Source organism: Panthera onca, chromosome F2, assembly GCF_046562875.1.
Source record: "Panthera onca isolate mPanOnc1 chromosome F2, mPanOnc1 haplotype 2, whole genome shotgun sequence".
Classification (NCBI taxonomy): domain Eukaryota; kingdom Metazoa; phylum Chordata; class Mammalia; order Carnivora; family Felidae; genus Panthera; species Panthera onca.
The window spans coordinates 54,686,696-54,704,621 of NC_138356.1; the positions used below are offsets into that span (position 1 = coordinate 54,686,696).

General features: G+C 37.3%; 1 protein-coding gene across 4 annotated transcripts in view; it reads left to right on the top strand.

The window, feature by feature from the left end:
• PKHD1L1 (PKHD1 like 1) overlaps window positions 1–17,926 on the top strand; it is a 159,335-nt gene that overhangs the window by 88,698 nt on the left and 52,711 nt on the right. For all 4 annotated transcript variants that reach the window (XM_078441749.2, XM_078441751.2, XM_078441750.2 and 1 more), the window contains exons 49-55: window positions 1,289–2,318; window positions 3,865–4,056; window positions 8,302–8,453; window positions 9,541–9,700; window positions 11,773–11,944; window positions 15,408–15,496; window positions 15,852–16,000. In XM_078441749.2, the coding sequence (XP_078297875.2) occupies window positions 1,289–2,318; window positions 3,865–4,056; window positions 8,302–8,453; window positions 9,541–9,700; window positions 11,773–11,944; window positions 15,408–15,496; window positions 15,852–16,000 (1,944 nt within the window). The remainder of the gene's footprint in view (window positions 1–1,288; window positions 2,319–3,864; window positions 4,057–8,301; window positions 8,454–9,540; window positions 9,701–11,772; window positions 11,945–15,407; window positions 15,497–15,851; window positions 16,001–17,926) is intronic.

Consider the following 17,926-nt stretch of genomic DNA (forward strand, 5'->3'; position numbering starts at 1 on the left):
ACCTGTTTTCCTTCATTTACTCATAGCTCCTGACATATATATATCTATTTTCAATCTCTCTCCCTAGAACATAAACTCAGTTAGTTCAGAGATTTTGTCTTTCTGGTTTTCTACTGATTGTCCTGTAGCTGAAACTGTGCTTGGCATACAGCAGGTTCTCAACTGATTGTTAATGTAACCAATATGTGAAAAAATGAATACGCAAGTTATCCCCAGGAGATTAGGAGCCCCTCTGTAACTTACTCATATTCAGTCTATATAATCAAAATTTAGCACAGTTTTTATCAGATGTTCAGTAAAAGGGAGGAGGATAGGAAGGATGAAATGATGAAAGGAAGGAAGGGAGGGAGAGAGGGTGTGTGTGAGAGAGAGAGAGGAATAGTAAAATCCGTAAATCTATTAAATTGGAGACACCCAGACTGCAAACAACGTATTGAGGGTGGTAGAGGCAACACCTGTATCTCCCTCTTTCTAGGATATGTTACACATATGTGACATCTGAGATATGGACTAAATAAGGTCAGGGTCAATCTGTGTATTGATTGTTAGTAATAGTTTTTTATTTTTAGATGAAAAATGAAAATAAATAGATGCCCTAATATTTTTTCTAACATTATGGGATCATATTACTCCTGCACATTTGCACACGCACTCCCACACACTGGTATCCTCTGTATTAAATTAATGGATTATAGACCTACTGAAAGAAAGCACAGCACAGTGGTTAATAAAAGCACCAACCTAGAATCAGACCACCTTTAATGGAGTTTAAATGGAGTTTTATGACCATGAAAAAGATTCTTAGCCATCGTAAACTTCATCTGTAAAGTGAAGTTGGTGACAAATGGCTACCTTGTAGGACTGTGGTAAAGATTGATCATGCATATAGGACACAGCACAATATCTGGCAATCGGTAAACATTCAAGAAATATTTGTTATTATTATATAAGAATCAGAGTGAAGGAGAAAAATAAGTCTTTGAAAGGTTTTATATTGCCAAACATGGAAGTTTAGTAATAGATTGAGGTGAAAAACAAGATTCAAAGATGGCTTTTGTTCATTCATTCATTTGGTAACAAGTATGGGCTGTTATATATTGAATAAAACAATGTGGATTGAAGGTCAAATAACAGATTTGAAGGATAAACATTAATAATATGGCAGATATAAATGTATCGATAATAATTAATGTAAAATTGGAGATTGTTATGAAACAAGAAAATATAAGCCAGGCAAATTATGAGTCTTTGTGTATCACTAAATAGCTATGATTTCTGGGCTTGACAGATATTCCATGCTGGCCAGGCTTTCCGCTTGGGGCGATATCCAATTCATTGGCACCTGCTCGGAGATTTGCAATTTACATCTTATGTAAGAGGCTGTGCAATTCACCAGGCCTATAACAGAGCGGTTACTATCCATAACACACATCACCTGCTGGTTGAGTGGAATATTATATATGATATCAAGGGAGGAGCATTTTTTATAGAAGATGGTATTGAACATGGCAATATTTTGCAATATAACTTGGCAGTCTTCGTGCAGCAAAGTACTAGTCTTTTGAATGATGATGTGACCCCAGCTGCATTTTGGGTAACCAACCCAAACAACACCATACGACACAATGCAGCTGCTGGAGGCACTCACTTTGGCTTTTGGTACCGAATGAACAACCATCCTGATGGGCCATCCTATGACCGAAACATTTGCCAAAAAAGAGTTCCTCTTGGAGAATTCTTTAACAACACTGTTCATTCTCAAGGCTGGTTTGGACTATGGATATTTGAAGAATATTTCCCCATGCAAACAGGATCTTGTACTTCTACAGTGCCAGTGCCTGCGATATTTAATTCACTTACTACTTGGAACTGTGAAAAAGGAGCTGAATGGGTCAATGGAGGAGCCCTTCAGTTCCATAACTTTGTGATGGTAAATAATTATGAGGCTGGAATCGAGACCAAGAGGATTCTGGCTCCATATGTTGGGGGATGGGGTGAAACCAATGGAGCAGTGATTAAAAATGCAAAAATAGTTGGGCATCTTGATGAGCTGGAAATGGGGTCTGCATTTTGCACAAGGAAAGGCCTGGTTCTCCCATTTAGTGAAGGCTTGACTGTATCTTCTGTACACTTTATGAACTTTGACCGTCCCAACTGTGCAGCTTTGGGAGTGACATCCATCACTGGAGTTTGTAATGAAAAATGTGGAGGTTGGAGTGCAAAATTTGTTGACATCCAGTATTTTCACACACCAAACAAGGCTGGCTTTCGATGGGAACATGAAGTGGTACTGATTGATGTTGATGGTTCACTTACAGGTAATGTTATATTCTAATTTCTGATAATATACATTGGAAATATGTTTATGTTTACACAGAGAGTTGAACTGTCAAAGCAGACTCACATGAGTCACAGATCTTACCCAGCATCAAACTTTGGCAATGATTTAAAGATATGGGTCAGCACTAGGCACAGATGAGACACTCTTTTTGTGGAAGAAGCCCAAATTGTCAGGTGTAGCCTTTAAAAATATCCTTTATCCTTTTTTTTTTCCTCTTGCATTTGCACTTTGGTTTGGATTAACAGCAAATTTTGAGGAATATTTATGGGAACTTTGACCACAAAGGGAATTTTTTTGCTTATTCATTTTATATTCAGTTAATTATACAGATAAGAAACTGTTTACATGATTACCCAAATTCTCTAAGCTAATCATGCCCCATCAATGTATATATTCCAGGTTTATTTACATAAGCAATATAAGCAAACTAGAAATATCCTGCTAAAATACTGTAAAAGAAAGGAATAAGTTACAGGGCTACTGTTAACTCTTTCCTCTTTTTTTTTTTTATTTTTTAACGTTTATTTATTTTTGAGAGAGAGAGACAGAGTGCGAACAGGGGAGGGGCAGAGAGAGAGGGAGACACAGAATTTGAAGCAGGCTCCAGGCTCTGAGCTGTCAGCACAGAGCAGGATGTGGGGCTCAAACTCACAAACCATAAGATCGTGACCTGAGCCAAAGTCAGACACTTAACTGACTGAACCACCCAGGCGCCCCAGTCCTTTTCTTACCACTCTAAATTCTGAATTTGAAATTAGTTCAAAGAATATGTTAACTGTAGTACAAAATTCAACATAGAGCATGCCACATTTTCTGTAACTATTCATAATTTCTACAGTTTAGTATCTGTACACATTTTAATGATATATTTGTCTAAATAAGATCACAAGGATTATGTGTGGGATTCTGCATAATTCTTTAAGAGATCATTGACAAGTAAATCTACAGATATTAACAATTTACTTTTGAAAGACTTTGTAAGATGGAAAAAGATTCATCTCAGTATTCAAATAGACTTAGTTCTCAACTATAGTTGTTGACTTTTGACTGTTGTTCTAAATGTGGCTTTTAGAGGGAGAACATTTGGGTGATTCTCATTTATAAAAATTTGTATAACCTTTATTAGTTTAATTCATTCAGCTTGGGTATTTAATGGTAGTTGGCAGTCCATTGGTTAAGAGTACAGGCTCTATGGTCAGACTGCCTGGATTTGAATCCTTCTGTGTATCCTTGAGTAAGTTACTTATCCTATTTCCCATCCTTATTTGGCTCTCATGGATTCTTCAGATCCTGTGTTTCATCTACATCTACAATAATCTCCCTAACCAAAGAATCCACTGCAAAGCTTCCATATGAGGTCCTATTACCCCATGCCAAAAAAATAAATTACCAGGACTTTTAGATTTTGTTACTGGTACTATGGGTCACAGTAGCTATATGTTGTAGACAGTTTGGGGTTTTGTTGGTTTTTTTTAGTTTTCTAACATGATACAGGAAACATGCTGTTTATGTCCATCTCCTAGGTCACAGAGGACACACTGTCATTCCATACAGCTCATTGCTGGACCCTTCCCACTGCACACAAGAAGCCGAGTGGAGCATCGGGTTCCCTGGGGCTGTCTGTGATGCCTCAGTCAGCTTCCACCGTTTGGCATTCAACAAGCCTTCTCCAGTATCTCTGCTTGAAAAGGATGTGGTTCTCTCAGACTCTTTTGGTAAGTGAAATACAATAGTTTAAACTAGTAACTTAAATATTTTTCTATTTTCATCATCATCTTTTTGAGTTGTCACTCACTATTTGGAACATGGAAAAATTATAATATTTTTATTAGTCATTATCAGGCAGGAAACAAAAAACCACCCAAAATGGGCATGTGAGGATATGGAATAAATGCATGGACCAGCATGATGTTCTGCTGCTCAAGGAACCTCCAGATAATATTACTACAGAGAGTAGGAAAGTTGACATAGTCCTTGGAGCAAGACGGTAAAAATACACTGTTGTCCCTGCTAGTGAAGGCAGAGCCTTTTGATTATATTTGTTGATTGAAATGGGTTGGAGGGGCATTTGCTAGGTCAATAGCTGTACACCCAGGTGCCAGGGATTATTGGTTCACCGATTTGTTTTAGTAATGATATCATACCTGGAATATCAGATGAGCTTGACATCATTACCTGACTAGGTTGAATTAATTTGCTGTCATTATTCATGATCCCTCTGGCATTTGCACCAGCCAAACAAGTTAAATGAGAATGTGCCCTTTGGTCGAGAGATGCAGGAGCCCACCGAGAACCCCTTACTTCCTTACAGGGAGAGAGTCAGGGGACTAATGAGCTCATTACACATTCCTCTCTGCCTCTCTTCTTCCTCTGCTCCCCACTGTCCAAACTCATGAAGAATAGTGGACAGTAGATCTGCAGGGGAAACAGTAAGTACGAAGCAATTCTTTTATAATTTATTACGATGTTATCAGCTATTATATTTAACTTTTAAAACATTCCTACTAGAGTTTCTTCCTCCTATGAATTGAAAAGGTCATACAGCAACTCTCTGGGTAATGGTTATACCCACTATCTCAGTGGCTTAAAGACATGAACCCAGCAGCCATTCCTTTTCTTGTGATTACCAGATGTCTGGGATGGAGCAACATCACTTAAACTTTTAGAGACTGTGGTACAATAAACAATATTTTAAGCAAAGTATCTATGAATGTTTTCTTCTGATTAAAAACTGAGAAGCTAAAACAAAAAGGAACCAAACACCAAAAGCAAATGAAGCTATTTTGTCTGATGAGATAACACATTAATATTTCCCATTACTATGTTATCAAATAGTTACTTATGATAAAAGTTTTAATCATATCTTCAAATACTTTATGACTGAACATTGGCTTTTTATAAAACGTGGTCTAAGATAATTTTCCAGAGGACTCAGAGATGTACAAACCACCCTGAGGAAATTATTTTAAATATACAGCATAATAAAAAATATATATGCCTTTAACAATTTTTCAGTAGTAATATTTAAACATTTTGAGTCTGTAGTTTAGGGTTTGTTTTTTGTCATTGTTGGTTTTTTGGTCGTGGTGGTGGCGGTAGCGATGATTTTAGAAGTTTTTATTTGTGTTATTATTCATTTTTTAAAAGTTTATTTATTTTGAGAGAGGAAGAGAGTGGGGGAGGGGCAGAGAAGGAGAGAGAGGCTCCCAAGCAGGTTCCATGCTGTGAGCATGGAGCCCAACTTGGGCTCAAATCCACAAACAGTGAGATCATGACCTGAGCCGAAACCAAGAGCAGGACGCTTAACCAACAGAACCACCCAGGTGCCCCGTTTGTTTTTATTTTTGATTTAAGAAGTCTAATATTTCTGAATTTATGAGACTATAGCTTTCTTGTGAAGTCTCTCTGTGCCTTTTTGTCTGATCCTTTCAGGAATAAAGATTTTTATTTAATTACTAAACTGAACACCTTGGTGGCAAGATCTATAAATTTATCTTTCTGTCACCCACATAGCTCAACACAAGACATTGCGATAGTGGAGACTCAGTAAGCATTGAATTACAATGGAATTAGTTGTAGTACCCAGACCAAATTACAGAGTAGAGAAAACATCATGCCAGGTATTTTCCTTTATAATGTGACATAAAAAATAAATCAATTTTCATAGTCAAGCAAATTTGACTATTTTTATTTTATCTCCATTAAATCCAGATAAAATTACTTAGTACTAAGAATTAAAAACAAAAAAAAAGATCACTTGTTCTCATTTTATATATATACTAAACGAATCAAAAGTTCAACAAATATACTAGAAAAGTGGGAAATAAGATTTGATATAACTTTACATATATCTTTAGATATCTTTATCAAAGGGTCTTATACATGGTGATGTGTGTATCTTTATGTATATATGTATGAATATACATATCTTTATGAATTCATATGTAAAGTTAGACCAGATGGCAAATTAATTTTTGACACTGTTAGTGATACTATAGACCAGATGGCAAATTAATCTGAGACACTTACTTTTAATGATACTATTTTTTTAAATATCAATTTCAAATTTCAGTCCAAGATGCTTAAAATCAACATGCTGAAAATGAATGCATCTGAAAAAAAATTAAGAAAACAAAAATAACTATTAAAAATGATAATTAGTTTTAGTTACAAAACAATCATGAAGGAAGTTCAGCTTAAAGTATAATTCCATGCATCAGAAAAACTTTGGTGGAGGTTGGTTCTGCCAAACATAGAGCAAATTCTAGGGGTTGTGGATGATTTTCATGAACTCTTATCTAAGTCAGCTATTGCTTCCTGACAGACTGTCCCCAAACTTAATAGCTTAAATCTACAATCATTTGTTTTCACTCTCGTGTCTGAGGACTGGGGGTTGGGTGATCTTGGCTGTGCTCGGCTAGGATGCTTTGCCTGAAGGTGAGGAACCAGTGGGCTCTGCTCCTCCCCAACAGTTGAATTCAGGTTGTTCCATGTGTGTTTATTCCAGAGCACATGCTGAAAGGAGAGCCAGCTCCCTGGGGCAGGATCTCTGCATTGCAACCAGAGGCTCAAGATGGCAAGGCTCACTCAGCTAGCACTTTTCAAATGGTTATGAGTGTCTGGTCCCCCAACATCAATAGGCCTGAGGAGTCTACACTGCACTTAAGGAAGAGAGAGGAATAAATACTCACTGAATAAAATTGAAATCATCATAGTTCTTCTCATACATTGGAGGTCATTTGGAACTGTATGTTTTCAGGGTCTCTGCTCATGACCTTTTTAAATGCAGTGCTAATTAACAAGCTTAAGAATTAATGAATTTGTTCCTCCTTAATATTGGAACTTTTTTGCCTCATTCTCCAAAGAAAAAGGATGAGAGTTTATTTTATAGTCTTTCTTGTAGCTTCCTCTTCCTAAATTTATAAGGGAAGAGTTTGCAAATTTAGCATAAAGTTCAATCAGAGATGACAAGAGAGAGGGAAGGGAATGGAAAAAATAGAATGTAAGCAATTAATCATAGATCTCTTCTTTACATTGTAAGAATTCTTTTCAAATCTTTAGCTGAAGTTGTCAGGCACTCTCTCATGAACAAGAATTACCAAATTAAATATTTTTTTCTCATAACAGGTAGTTTAGGTCCCAAGTTTGTTGTTCACAAAATTTAGGGTATCATGGCCACTGTTCATGGTAAGTCTGGTGGCAACCTAGATCCTTAAGAGCTTTAAATCAAATCTTTCCATTAGTACTTGTTACTCAGATTTTGTTAACTCAACAAATACAGGAAATCTAATAAAGAATTAGAACTTATATTGACATGCCCTGCAAATGAAGCATCCTGAAGAATTAAGTTCTTAAAAGAATAGCAACACAGTACATATTTTTTAAAAATTTTTATGTATTTATTTATTTTGAGAGAGAGAGAGAACGCACGCACAGCGCAGGCACAGAGAGAGAGGGAAAGAGAGAATCCCAAGTAGGCTCCACGCTGTAAGCACAGAGCCTGGCACAGGGCTCAATCCCACGAACCATGAGATCATGACCTGAACCAAAATCTAGAGTCAGACATTTAACCAACTGAGCCACCTAGGGACTCCTCAAAAGAATTATATTTTAGACCAATAATACTTAAAGAACTGTGTTAATATATTTAAACACTTTTGCCATAGTGGTCATAATCATCATCATGTTTGAATTTTATCTTTCCCTAAGGAATAATGATGTCATCTCAGTTCAGAATTTTAAGTGAGAAAGCATTTTGTATTTTAGTTAAGTGGAATATTAAACATTGGGGCCTTCAGTTAACAAAGACATTTAGAATATAAGTAATGAAATGCTATGTTGACTTCTTCAGAGACTTCCGTTGACTTGGCTAATATTTGACATTTGCACTTCTTGGTAAAAATAGGAATTTTCTAGAGATAGAGATCACTATTATTTGTTTGTTTTGCATTCTGCTATAGGCACAAGCATTGTTCCATTTCAGAAGAAACGACTGACTCATATGTCTGGATGGATGGCTCTGATTCCAAATGCAAAGCACATTAACTGGTATTTTAAAGATGTAGGTCACATAACCAACATATCCTATACATCAACATTCTATGGATTTAAGGTAAAGAGCTATAAAATTCATCTTCTAATAATTATGATTGCATATAACACGAATGCAGCATGGAAGGTGCTTGCCTCACATGCTGACCTGCACACACTTCATGACCCACCCTCAATCTAAGCAGCCAAAAAAAAGGAACCTTGTGTAGGAATCGAAGTCAACAATCTCTGCCATATTCCCGTAATACTAAGCTGGTGTCCTTTTATTATCACCATAATAATAACTAGCATTTATTGAGTGCTTATGATGTTCCAGGTACCAGTCAAAGGCTTTATAATTTGTATTATTAAAAATTTTTTTAATGTTTATTTATTTTTGAGAGAAGAGAGAGACAGAGCACGAGTGGGGGAGGGACAGAGAGAGAGGGAGACACAGAATCCAAAGCAGGCTCCAGGCCCTGAGCTATCAGCATAGAGCCTGACACCAGGCTCCAATCCATGAACTGCGAGATCATGACCTGAGCTGAAGGTGAACACTTAACCGACTGAGCCATCCAGGTGCTCCTATAATTTGTATTTTCATGTATCAAACACAAAAAACAACAGGCCAAGTCCTCTATGCCTACCACCTAGATCTATCTGAATCTAACATTCTGTGTATATTTACTTTTGATTTTTTTAAAAAAAAATAAATATTTTTAGATAAAATGGAAGTCCCCTGTTTGGCTTACCCTAATCTTATTCCCCCACTTTCCACCTCTGGTGGTAAACAGTATCCTGAATTGGGATTCATATTCTTCTACTTATACTACAGACGTGTAGCCAAAAACAATACCTATCATTGTTTTAAATGTTTCAAACATTATAGAAATAAAATATTCTCTAGATATGTGTGTATGTGTATGCATATACAGAGAGAGAGAGAGAGAGAGAGAGAGAGAGAAAGACTTTTGTTGCCTTAGGATATAGTTAGCATTATTTCCATAAATGTGTAAATGTTACTAAACAAAATATGAATGCAAAATGACAAACTAAAACCACAACTTAGGTCTTAATATAAGCTGTATCTATATGTCATCAAAATTAATGTATATTATGTAGGATATTACCATATAAAAGAAATCATATTTGGGGGAAAACTTTTATAGGAAGAAGACTATGTAATCATATCTCATAACTTCACTCAAAATCCTGATATGTTTAATGTTCTTGATATGAGGAATGGCTCTTCAAATCCGTTGAGTTGGAATACTAGCAAGAATGGAGACTGGCACCTTGAAGCAAACACAAGTACTCTGTATTACTTGGGTATGTGTTCATTGGGCAGAAGTGATTCTTTTATCTAATGCTTTGTCTAAAGGAAGAGAAAAATAGCTTAATGAGCAAATATGCCATACAGTGTCCTGCATATAGCAGGAATCAAGAAATGTTTGCTGAGTGAAAGGATTAGAGACTGAATTTATGTTGAAAAGGGCCTTGACAAAATGAACAAATCAGGAGACTATAGATGCTGGAGAGGATGTGCAGAAACAGGAACCCTCTTGCACTGTTGGTGGGAATGCAAATTGGTGCAGCCACTCTGGAAAACAGTGTGGAGGTTCCTCAAAAAATTAAAATAGACCTACCCTATGACCCAGCAATAGCACTGCTAGGAATTTACCCAAGGGATACAGGAGTACTGATGCATAGGGGCACTTGTACCCCAATGTTTATAGCAGCACTCTCAACAATAGCCAAATTATGGAAAGAGCCTAAATGTCCATCAACTGATGAATGGATAAAGAAATTGTGGTTTATATACACAATGGAGTACTATGTGGCAATGAGAAAGAATGAAATATGGCCTTTTGTAGCAACGTGGATGGAACTGGAGAGTGTGATGCTAAGTGAAATAAGCCATACAGAGAAAGACAGATACCATATGGTTTCACTCTTACGTGGATCCTGAGAAACTTAACAGAAACCCATGGGGGAGGGGAAGGAAAAAAAAAAAAAAAAAAGAGAGGTTAGAGTGGAAGAGAGCCAAAGCATAAGAGACTGTTAAAAACTGAGAACAAACTGAGGGTTGATGGGGGGTGGGAGGGAGGGGAGGGTGGGTGATGGGTATTGAGGAGGGCACCTTTTGGGATGAGCACTGGGTGTTGTATGGAAACCAATTTGACAATAAACTTCATATATTGAAAAAGAAAAGAAAAGAAAAGAAAAGAGCCTTGAGTTGAATTAAGAACTTACATTTTATTTTTTACAAGAATTTTTTAACGATTTTATTTATTTATTTATTTATTTATTTATTTATGTATGTATGTATGTATTTATTTATTTATTTATTTATTTAAGAAAGTGAGCTGGTGGGGAGAGGGGCAGAGGGGGAAAGAGAGAGAGAGAGAGGGAGGGAGAATCTCAGGCAGACTTCATGCTCAGTGCAGAGTCTTACACTGGGCTCAATTCCACAACCCTGAGATCATGACCTGAGCTGAAATTAAGAGTTAGACGCTGATGGGGCGCCTGGGTGGCGCAGTCGGTTAAGTGTCCGACTTCAGCCAGGTCACGATCTCGCGGTCTGTGAGTTCGAGCCCCGCGTCAGGCTCTGGGCTGATGGCTCGGAGCCTGGAGCCTGTTTCCGATTCTGTGTCCCCCTCTCTCTCTGCCCCTCCCCAGTTCATGCTCTGTCTCTCTCTGTCCCAAAAATAAAAAAAAAATAAAAAATAAAAAAAATAAAAAAAAAAAACGTTGAAAAAAAAAAAGAGTTAGACGCTGAACTGGCTTAGCCACCCGGGTGTCCCAGAACTTACATTTTATGTTTGAGATAACACCAACACTGTTACACATGGCCCTGACATTTATTTCACAAAATTAGAGGAAATGAGTACAAAGGAAGCTGTCAAATATTTCGTTTCCATTTTTATTATTTTATTATTTGGGGCAATTATAAATATTTAAGAATACATTTTGAGTTCCAGAATACTTGTTTTGTCAAGACAGTTTGCTTCTCAATAAGACATGTGCATTTCATCAGAATTTTTCCATATGTATTGCATACGTTTGAGCTCTACCAAGCTACTATCTAAAGAATATTTTCAAGTTGCCATGGTTTTGTCTACATTCAAGTTCTTTAGTCATCTTATGAATTTACTGTTTTTAAATTTTTTTTTAAATGTTTATTTATTTTTGAGAGAGAGCACAAATGGGAGGAGGAGCAGAGAGAGAGGGAGACAGATGATCTGAAGCAGGCTCCACACTGACAGCAGACAGCCTGATGTGGGGCTCAAACTCATGAACCCTGAGATCAGGAACTGAGCTGAAGCCAGACACTTAACCACTAGAGCCACCCAGGTGCCCTGATCATCATATTAATTTAAAATACTTTCCTTCACCTCCAGTGTCAGGAAGAAATGAACTTCAGCAGAGCCAGCCCATTTCTGGGACCCTGGATCCTGATGTGAAAGATGTTATTATTAATTTCCAAGCTTACTGCTGCATTCTCCAGGATTGCTTTCCTGTACATCCCCCATCAAGAAAACCAAATCCCAGGAAGCGACCAGCCACATATAAGTATACAGGCCTTTTGTTTGTTAATACCTTTGATAGCACTTGATGGTTTTCACACCTCACTCTTGGTTGAGAAAATAATGCCCTGGACCTACACAATGCCTTGTAAGTCACCAGGCATGTCCACACTCATTACTTCACTTGGGCCTTATAACCACCCTGATGAGAAAATGGAAATGTCTCACAAAAATTATGTGTGAATGTTACTGGTAATCTCAAACTTGCAGAATGTTAGATATGGATTGCTAGGCCAACTCACTTATTATATATGTGAGAAAGCGGGCACCAATGACCTTTAGTGAATTATGCGACTTCACAAAACTTTTGATGACACTTTCAGAATAGCACCAGAAACTAAGTCTCCTCATTAATCCAATGCTTTCTTAGCAGGTCATGTCTTCTTTGTCTAGAATAACTATCATGGCCAAATCTTGTAATACAACTTATTTTAGTTCAAATGTTTGATTCCCTAATGTATGTTCATTCTCCTAGTTAAAAATGATTTTTCTGTCTTTGAAACTTACATAGACCTTTACCTTTATGTCTCATGTGAAATGTCATCTCTACCTTGTATTATAGCAATTACCATACATCATGGAACTAGTATGTGATGACTGTACTAGCCTTTAAGACCCTTAAAGGTATGATCCTGATTTTATGTTATTTTTGTCCTTTATGGACAAGTAATCATAAAAATAATGTTAGTGATGATAAAAGCTAACATTTAGTGGGCACTTAAGAGCCTACTACTATGCATCAAGTATGCCTCAATATTTCTTATTAGGTGAATTACATTTCAAAATATAGACATACTACAGTAGCTACTATACAAAAAGAATAATTGAATTTGTTTATATATTAACCCAATCATTAAAAAAAAATGTGCTGAGCACCTGCTATGCCCCAGACACTGTGCTGAGCATTGGGGAGTCCATTGTAAACAACAAAGATGTGGTCCCTGCCCTCATTGCACTCACATTCTATCCAAAGAGATAGATGCCAACAAAAGAAAGCAAAGAAACAAAAAAGTAAAGAGAACATAAAGCACATGAATGTAAGTTGTAATAAAGGTTATAAGGGCAATGGTTAGGGGCTGGGACAGAGAGCAACATGACAGGGACCTCCTTTGGGTGGAATGGTTAGAAAGGATGGGAAATTCCAGCTGAGAGCCAAAGGGTGAGGAAGAGAAGACCATGGGAAGGGTGGGAGTGGAGTGTTCTAAGCCAAGGAAGCATCTTGGCCCTGAAGTGGGAAAGAGTGTGGTATATCTAGGAACAGAGAGAAAATCAGCATGGCTGGACCCTGGTGAGCAGAGGAGAGTAGCCTGGAAATATTGTTGGAAACAGGTAGACATCAGACCATTCAGCTCAGGCAGGCAGTTAGTATTAAGAAGTAGAAGCTTTTAAATGATTTTCAGCTGAGAAGTAACATACTCCAAATTGCATTTTGGAAAGACCACTTTTGCTACTCTGTCAGCATTACAGAGGGACAGTGAAGTAAGGCTCATGAAAAGACTCTAGAGAGCTTTGTAAGAGACATGGGCCATCAGGGTTATTGACCAAAAAGCCCTTATGTAGTCTAGGGTAGAAAAAATAGTTGAAAATTTAATTAATATTCATTATGACTCACATAATAGGTTTAGATTGGTCTAGACCAGGATGTGATAGAGGAATATGTTGTTATGCTACGTGAATAAGTCTTATATAAGGGTTTTTCCCTTTCATAGTATGAGTTCTGCTCTCTCTAGAAATGGCTATAATTGGATTTGTTAATTAGTATTATGCAGATAATGCTATCAGTAAAAACAAACAGAATCTTGATCCAGAGCTGGTACCTCAAGATTAGGATGTAAAGCTCTAGCTATTCAACACACATATGCTTAGTTTAAGAAGTATTAGGCTTCATTTCATTGATTATAACAATGGGCAGTAAGAAGAAGAATGTATAAAATGCATGGTATAGTGCTGGTAGGGGTGAGAATGAAAGGCTATTAATCTTGAGAAGAGCTAGATAAAATCAATTATCCAATCTGTACAATGCTGGCCAGGTTATTTAGTTAGAAAGATACAACCTTAAACAAACCTTCCCTAAAATTGCTTCTTGAAGAATAATGTATTATTGTAAGTCTAGCTGCTAACCTCACTTTTAAAACTATTAAAACAAATTTTTATAACAGAATTTTTGATTAACACATTTCTTAATGATAAAATTAGTAATTCAAATGTATACTACAAGTACAGTTTTTTTTTTTTTTTTTAAATTTTTTTTTCAACGTTTTTTATTTATTTTTGGGACAGAGAGAGACAGAGCATGAACGGGGAAGGGGCAGAGAGAGAGGGAGACACAGAATCGGAAACAGGCTCCAGGCTCCGAGCCATCAGCCCAGAGCCCGACGCGGGGCTCGAACTCACGGACCGCGAGATCGTGACCTGGCTGAAGTCGGACGCTTAACCGACTGCACCACCCAGGCGCCCCAGTATCATAGAATTTTTAAAGTTTTTACTAGTTAAGGAAGCAACCACTGATTGTGAATGTTTTCCAGTAGGAAAATATCATCAACTTTATAATAATATTCTTTACAACAATTTGGACTTGAGGTGGTTTCTGGAAAGTATAGTGATGAAAAGAGGAGACTGCCTCTCCCCCAAAGCACTTTTTATATCTATTTCAGTTTAACATAACCCTCACTCTGGTTGTACACCTACCATCCCTGACTCCAGCCCAGGGGCTTAACCTCATTGACTCATCGTTGCCAATTCACATCGCCAATTCCATCCCTCCCTTCACAGAATCTAACTGACCATATCCTATTTCCCCTTTCCCCATGCAGTAGCACCACATGTAAGGGTCTTTAAATGGACAAAGGATGCATTCCTTTTCTTTTTAAAAAAAATATTTTATTTTATTTTTTGAGAGAAAGAGAAAGAGAGAGTGAGCCAGAGAGGGGCAGAGAGAGAGAGAGAGAGAGAGAGAGAGAGAGAATCTCAAGCAGGCTCCATGCTGACACAGAGCCCAATTGCAGGGCTCAAACTCATGAATTGCAAGATCATGACCTGGGCTGAAATCAAGAGTTGGGTGCTTAACTGACTAAGCTACCCAGGTGCCCCAGGATACATTTCTTTTCACTTTCTGTCATGTGAAATCTTATAAGGAAATTAAGTAATTTACATCTTAGCCAAAATGAGGGTATTACAATGAGGATTTAGTGGGAGAAAAAGTGATTCAGATTGTAGATGGAAAGGAAGTTTTCTTCAATGGAGAAAAAAAAAAGCTGTATATGTAATCATATGTGTTAAGTGTCCTACCAATTGCACCTATCAGCTCATCTGCTTAGTGACAATGTATAAATTCTCTAATTTACATTCTGTCATCCCCGAAACATCTATTATAGTGGTACACCCTAAGGAGATGGTCATTAAGTATATAGAGATAGTACTTAATGGAATCATTTCTCTTCTCTTTTCAGCTTATGGTCAAATGATTCTTTTTGGCAATCATCTCGAGAAAATAATTATACCATACCTCACCCAGGGGCAAATGTGGTTATTCCTGAAGGTAAGTATATAAATGTAAGTAAATGAAATGCCTATATTTATGTGACGTTAGGATAGATACGACAATAGTTACATTCCACCTTTAAGCAGCACACCTTGGGGAAAGAGCAAATGTGAAGAGATGGATTCTATTATTGTGTCCTGGGTACCAGACCTAGCCTTCTGGGTTTTATGTGGATTTCAACCTGAAGATTAAGGATAACATTTCCTGGGAGAGAGAAGAAGAAGTCATTGTGTGGAAAAAGGGTTGCAAACTTCAAAACCAGGGCTCACTGATAAGGTTGTCATTGTTTGTATCTACAGGCAATAGTTTATGGATTATGTTATATTTCTCATAATAAAGCATTGTTTTATAGGAACATGGATTGTAGCAGACACAGATATTCCGCCAATGGAAAGTCTCATTATTTGGGGAGTTCTAGAACTGGAAGATAAACACAGTGTGGGAGCTGCAGAGTCTTCTTACAGAAAAGTTGTTCTAAATGCTACCTACATATTGCTTCAGGTAGGAGGAAGGGTCTTACAATTTATACCTTTATTAGTCTAATTCTAGGATGTTGGAGGTTTACTGAAAAAATTATAGGGGTGCCTGGGTGGCTCAGTCGGTTAAGCGTCAGACTTCAGCTCAGGTCATGATCTCATAGTTTGTGAGTTCTAGCCTCGCGTCAGGCTCTGTGCTGACAGCTTAGAGCCTGGAGTCTGCTTCGGATTCTGTGTCTCCCTCTCTCTCTGCTCTTTCCCCGTTCGCTTTCTGTCTCTCTCTCTCTCTCTCTCTCTCTCTCTCTCTCAAATAAGTTAACATTAAAAAAATTATAAGAACATATGTTCCATCGATGTGAATAAAAAACACAACTGGCTCTAACCTATGATATAAGTCCAATATATTTCTGCTGCCCTTTAAACTGGTGGCCACACATTCCTTAGGGAGTAATTATGCTAGTTTTTACTGTGAAGTTTGCCCATTTTTAATCCTACGTAGAATATTTGTATTATTGTTAGGTAAAGCTAAACCCACAACTTGCTCCAACAACCAGAGAATCCGATTCCAGGAGTTGTGGAAAAAAATAAAAAATTTAAACCTTTTCTTTTTCTTTTTTTTTAATTTTTTTAACATTAATGTTTATTTTATTTTTGAGACAGAGAGAGACAGAGCGTGAATGGGGGAGGGGCAGAGAGAGAGGGAGACACAGAATCGGAAGCAGGCTCCAGGCTCTGAGCCATCAGCCCAGAGCCCGACATGGGGCTCGAACTCACGGACCGCGAGATCGTGACCTGAGCCGAAGTCGGACGCTTAACCAACTGAGCCACCCAGGCGCCCCATAAACCTTTTCTTTTTTTAAGAAAACAGTGTTTTTTAAAATGAATGGACATAGATGGAATTATGACAACAGGAGAAGATTACTAAAAATATTTCAGTTGTTTGGAACAATCACCTCATTCTCTCATAAAGCTCAGACTGTCTTGAATATGTAACAGTATAATTGGTTGAATTGTTCTGTCAGTTTTTATTGTTAATTAAAAAGAATGGCCTAGCCAAAAAGCTGTTAAGTGTCCTAAGAAAATAAAAGTAGTAGTAACTTTTCTTTGCTAAAACTAGGCCTTTACTGCTTTAAAGATATGCAGTATTTTAGTATTTAGATGCATGAGCTTTGAGGTAAATTAAAGGTACGACTGAGTCCTTACCTCAGTTGGGAACCTTGGGTAAGTTATTTGACCGCTTTTAGCAACAGTTTTCTCGCTATCAAGTGAGAATAATAACAGCAATTCATGGGCTTAGTGTAAAGGTCAAATGATATAATGTATGTAAAGCCTTACACATTATGCCTGGCAGAGAATCAGCAAGCATTTAGTAGTAGCTATTATTATCAACAAAGAGGGCTCCTTAAGAAACGAAATAGATGAACATAGGGGAAAGGGGGAAAAAAAAAGAGGGAGAGAGGGAAACAAACCATTAAGAGAACAAACAGGGTTGACAGAGGGAGATGGGTGGGGGGTAGGCTAAATGGATGATGGGCATTAAGGAGGGCACTTGTAGTAGATATTGTATGTAAGTGATGAATCGCTAAATTCTACTACTTAAACCAGTATTACACTATATGTTAACTAAAATTTAAATAAAAATTTGAAAAAACAAAACAATGAGGCCTCCTAATGGGCACAGCTTGGAATTAAGTGTGAGGAGTGTACTTCATATATGTCATATTGTGCTAAAATAAAACGTCATCTGTCCAGTAGCACTAGTTTAGGTCTAAGCAGGTCTCAGCTTTAAGACAGTGCTGACAATAAGTAGCTAGTAAGTCCGACTTTGAAAAATCATTTAAGCAGCCTATCCCAAAGTGACAGGGTTAAATCAAGGTCGCTTCCAGATACAATACTGTTCTTTGTATAACAAATTTCATTCATTTTTACTAGAGGAGGCTACCGGTATCTT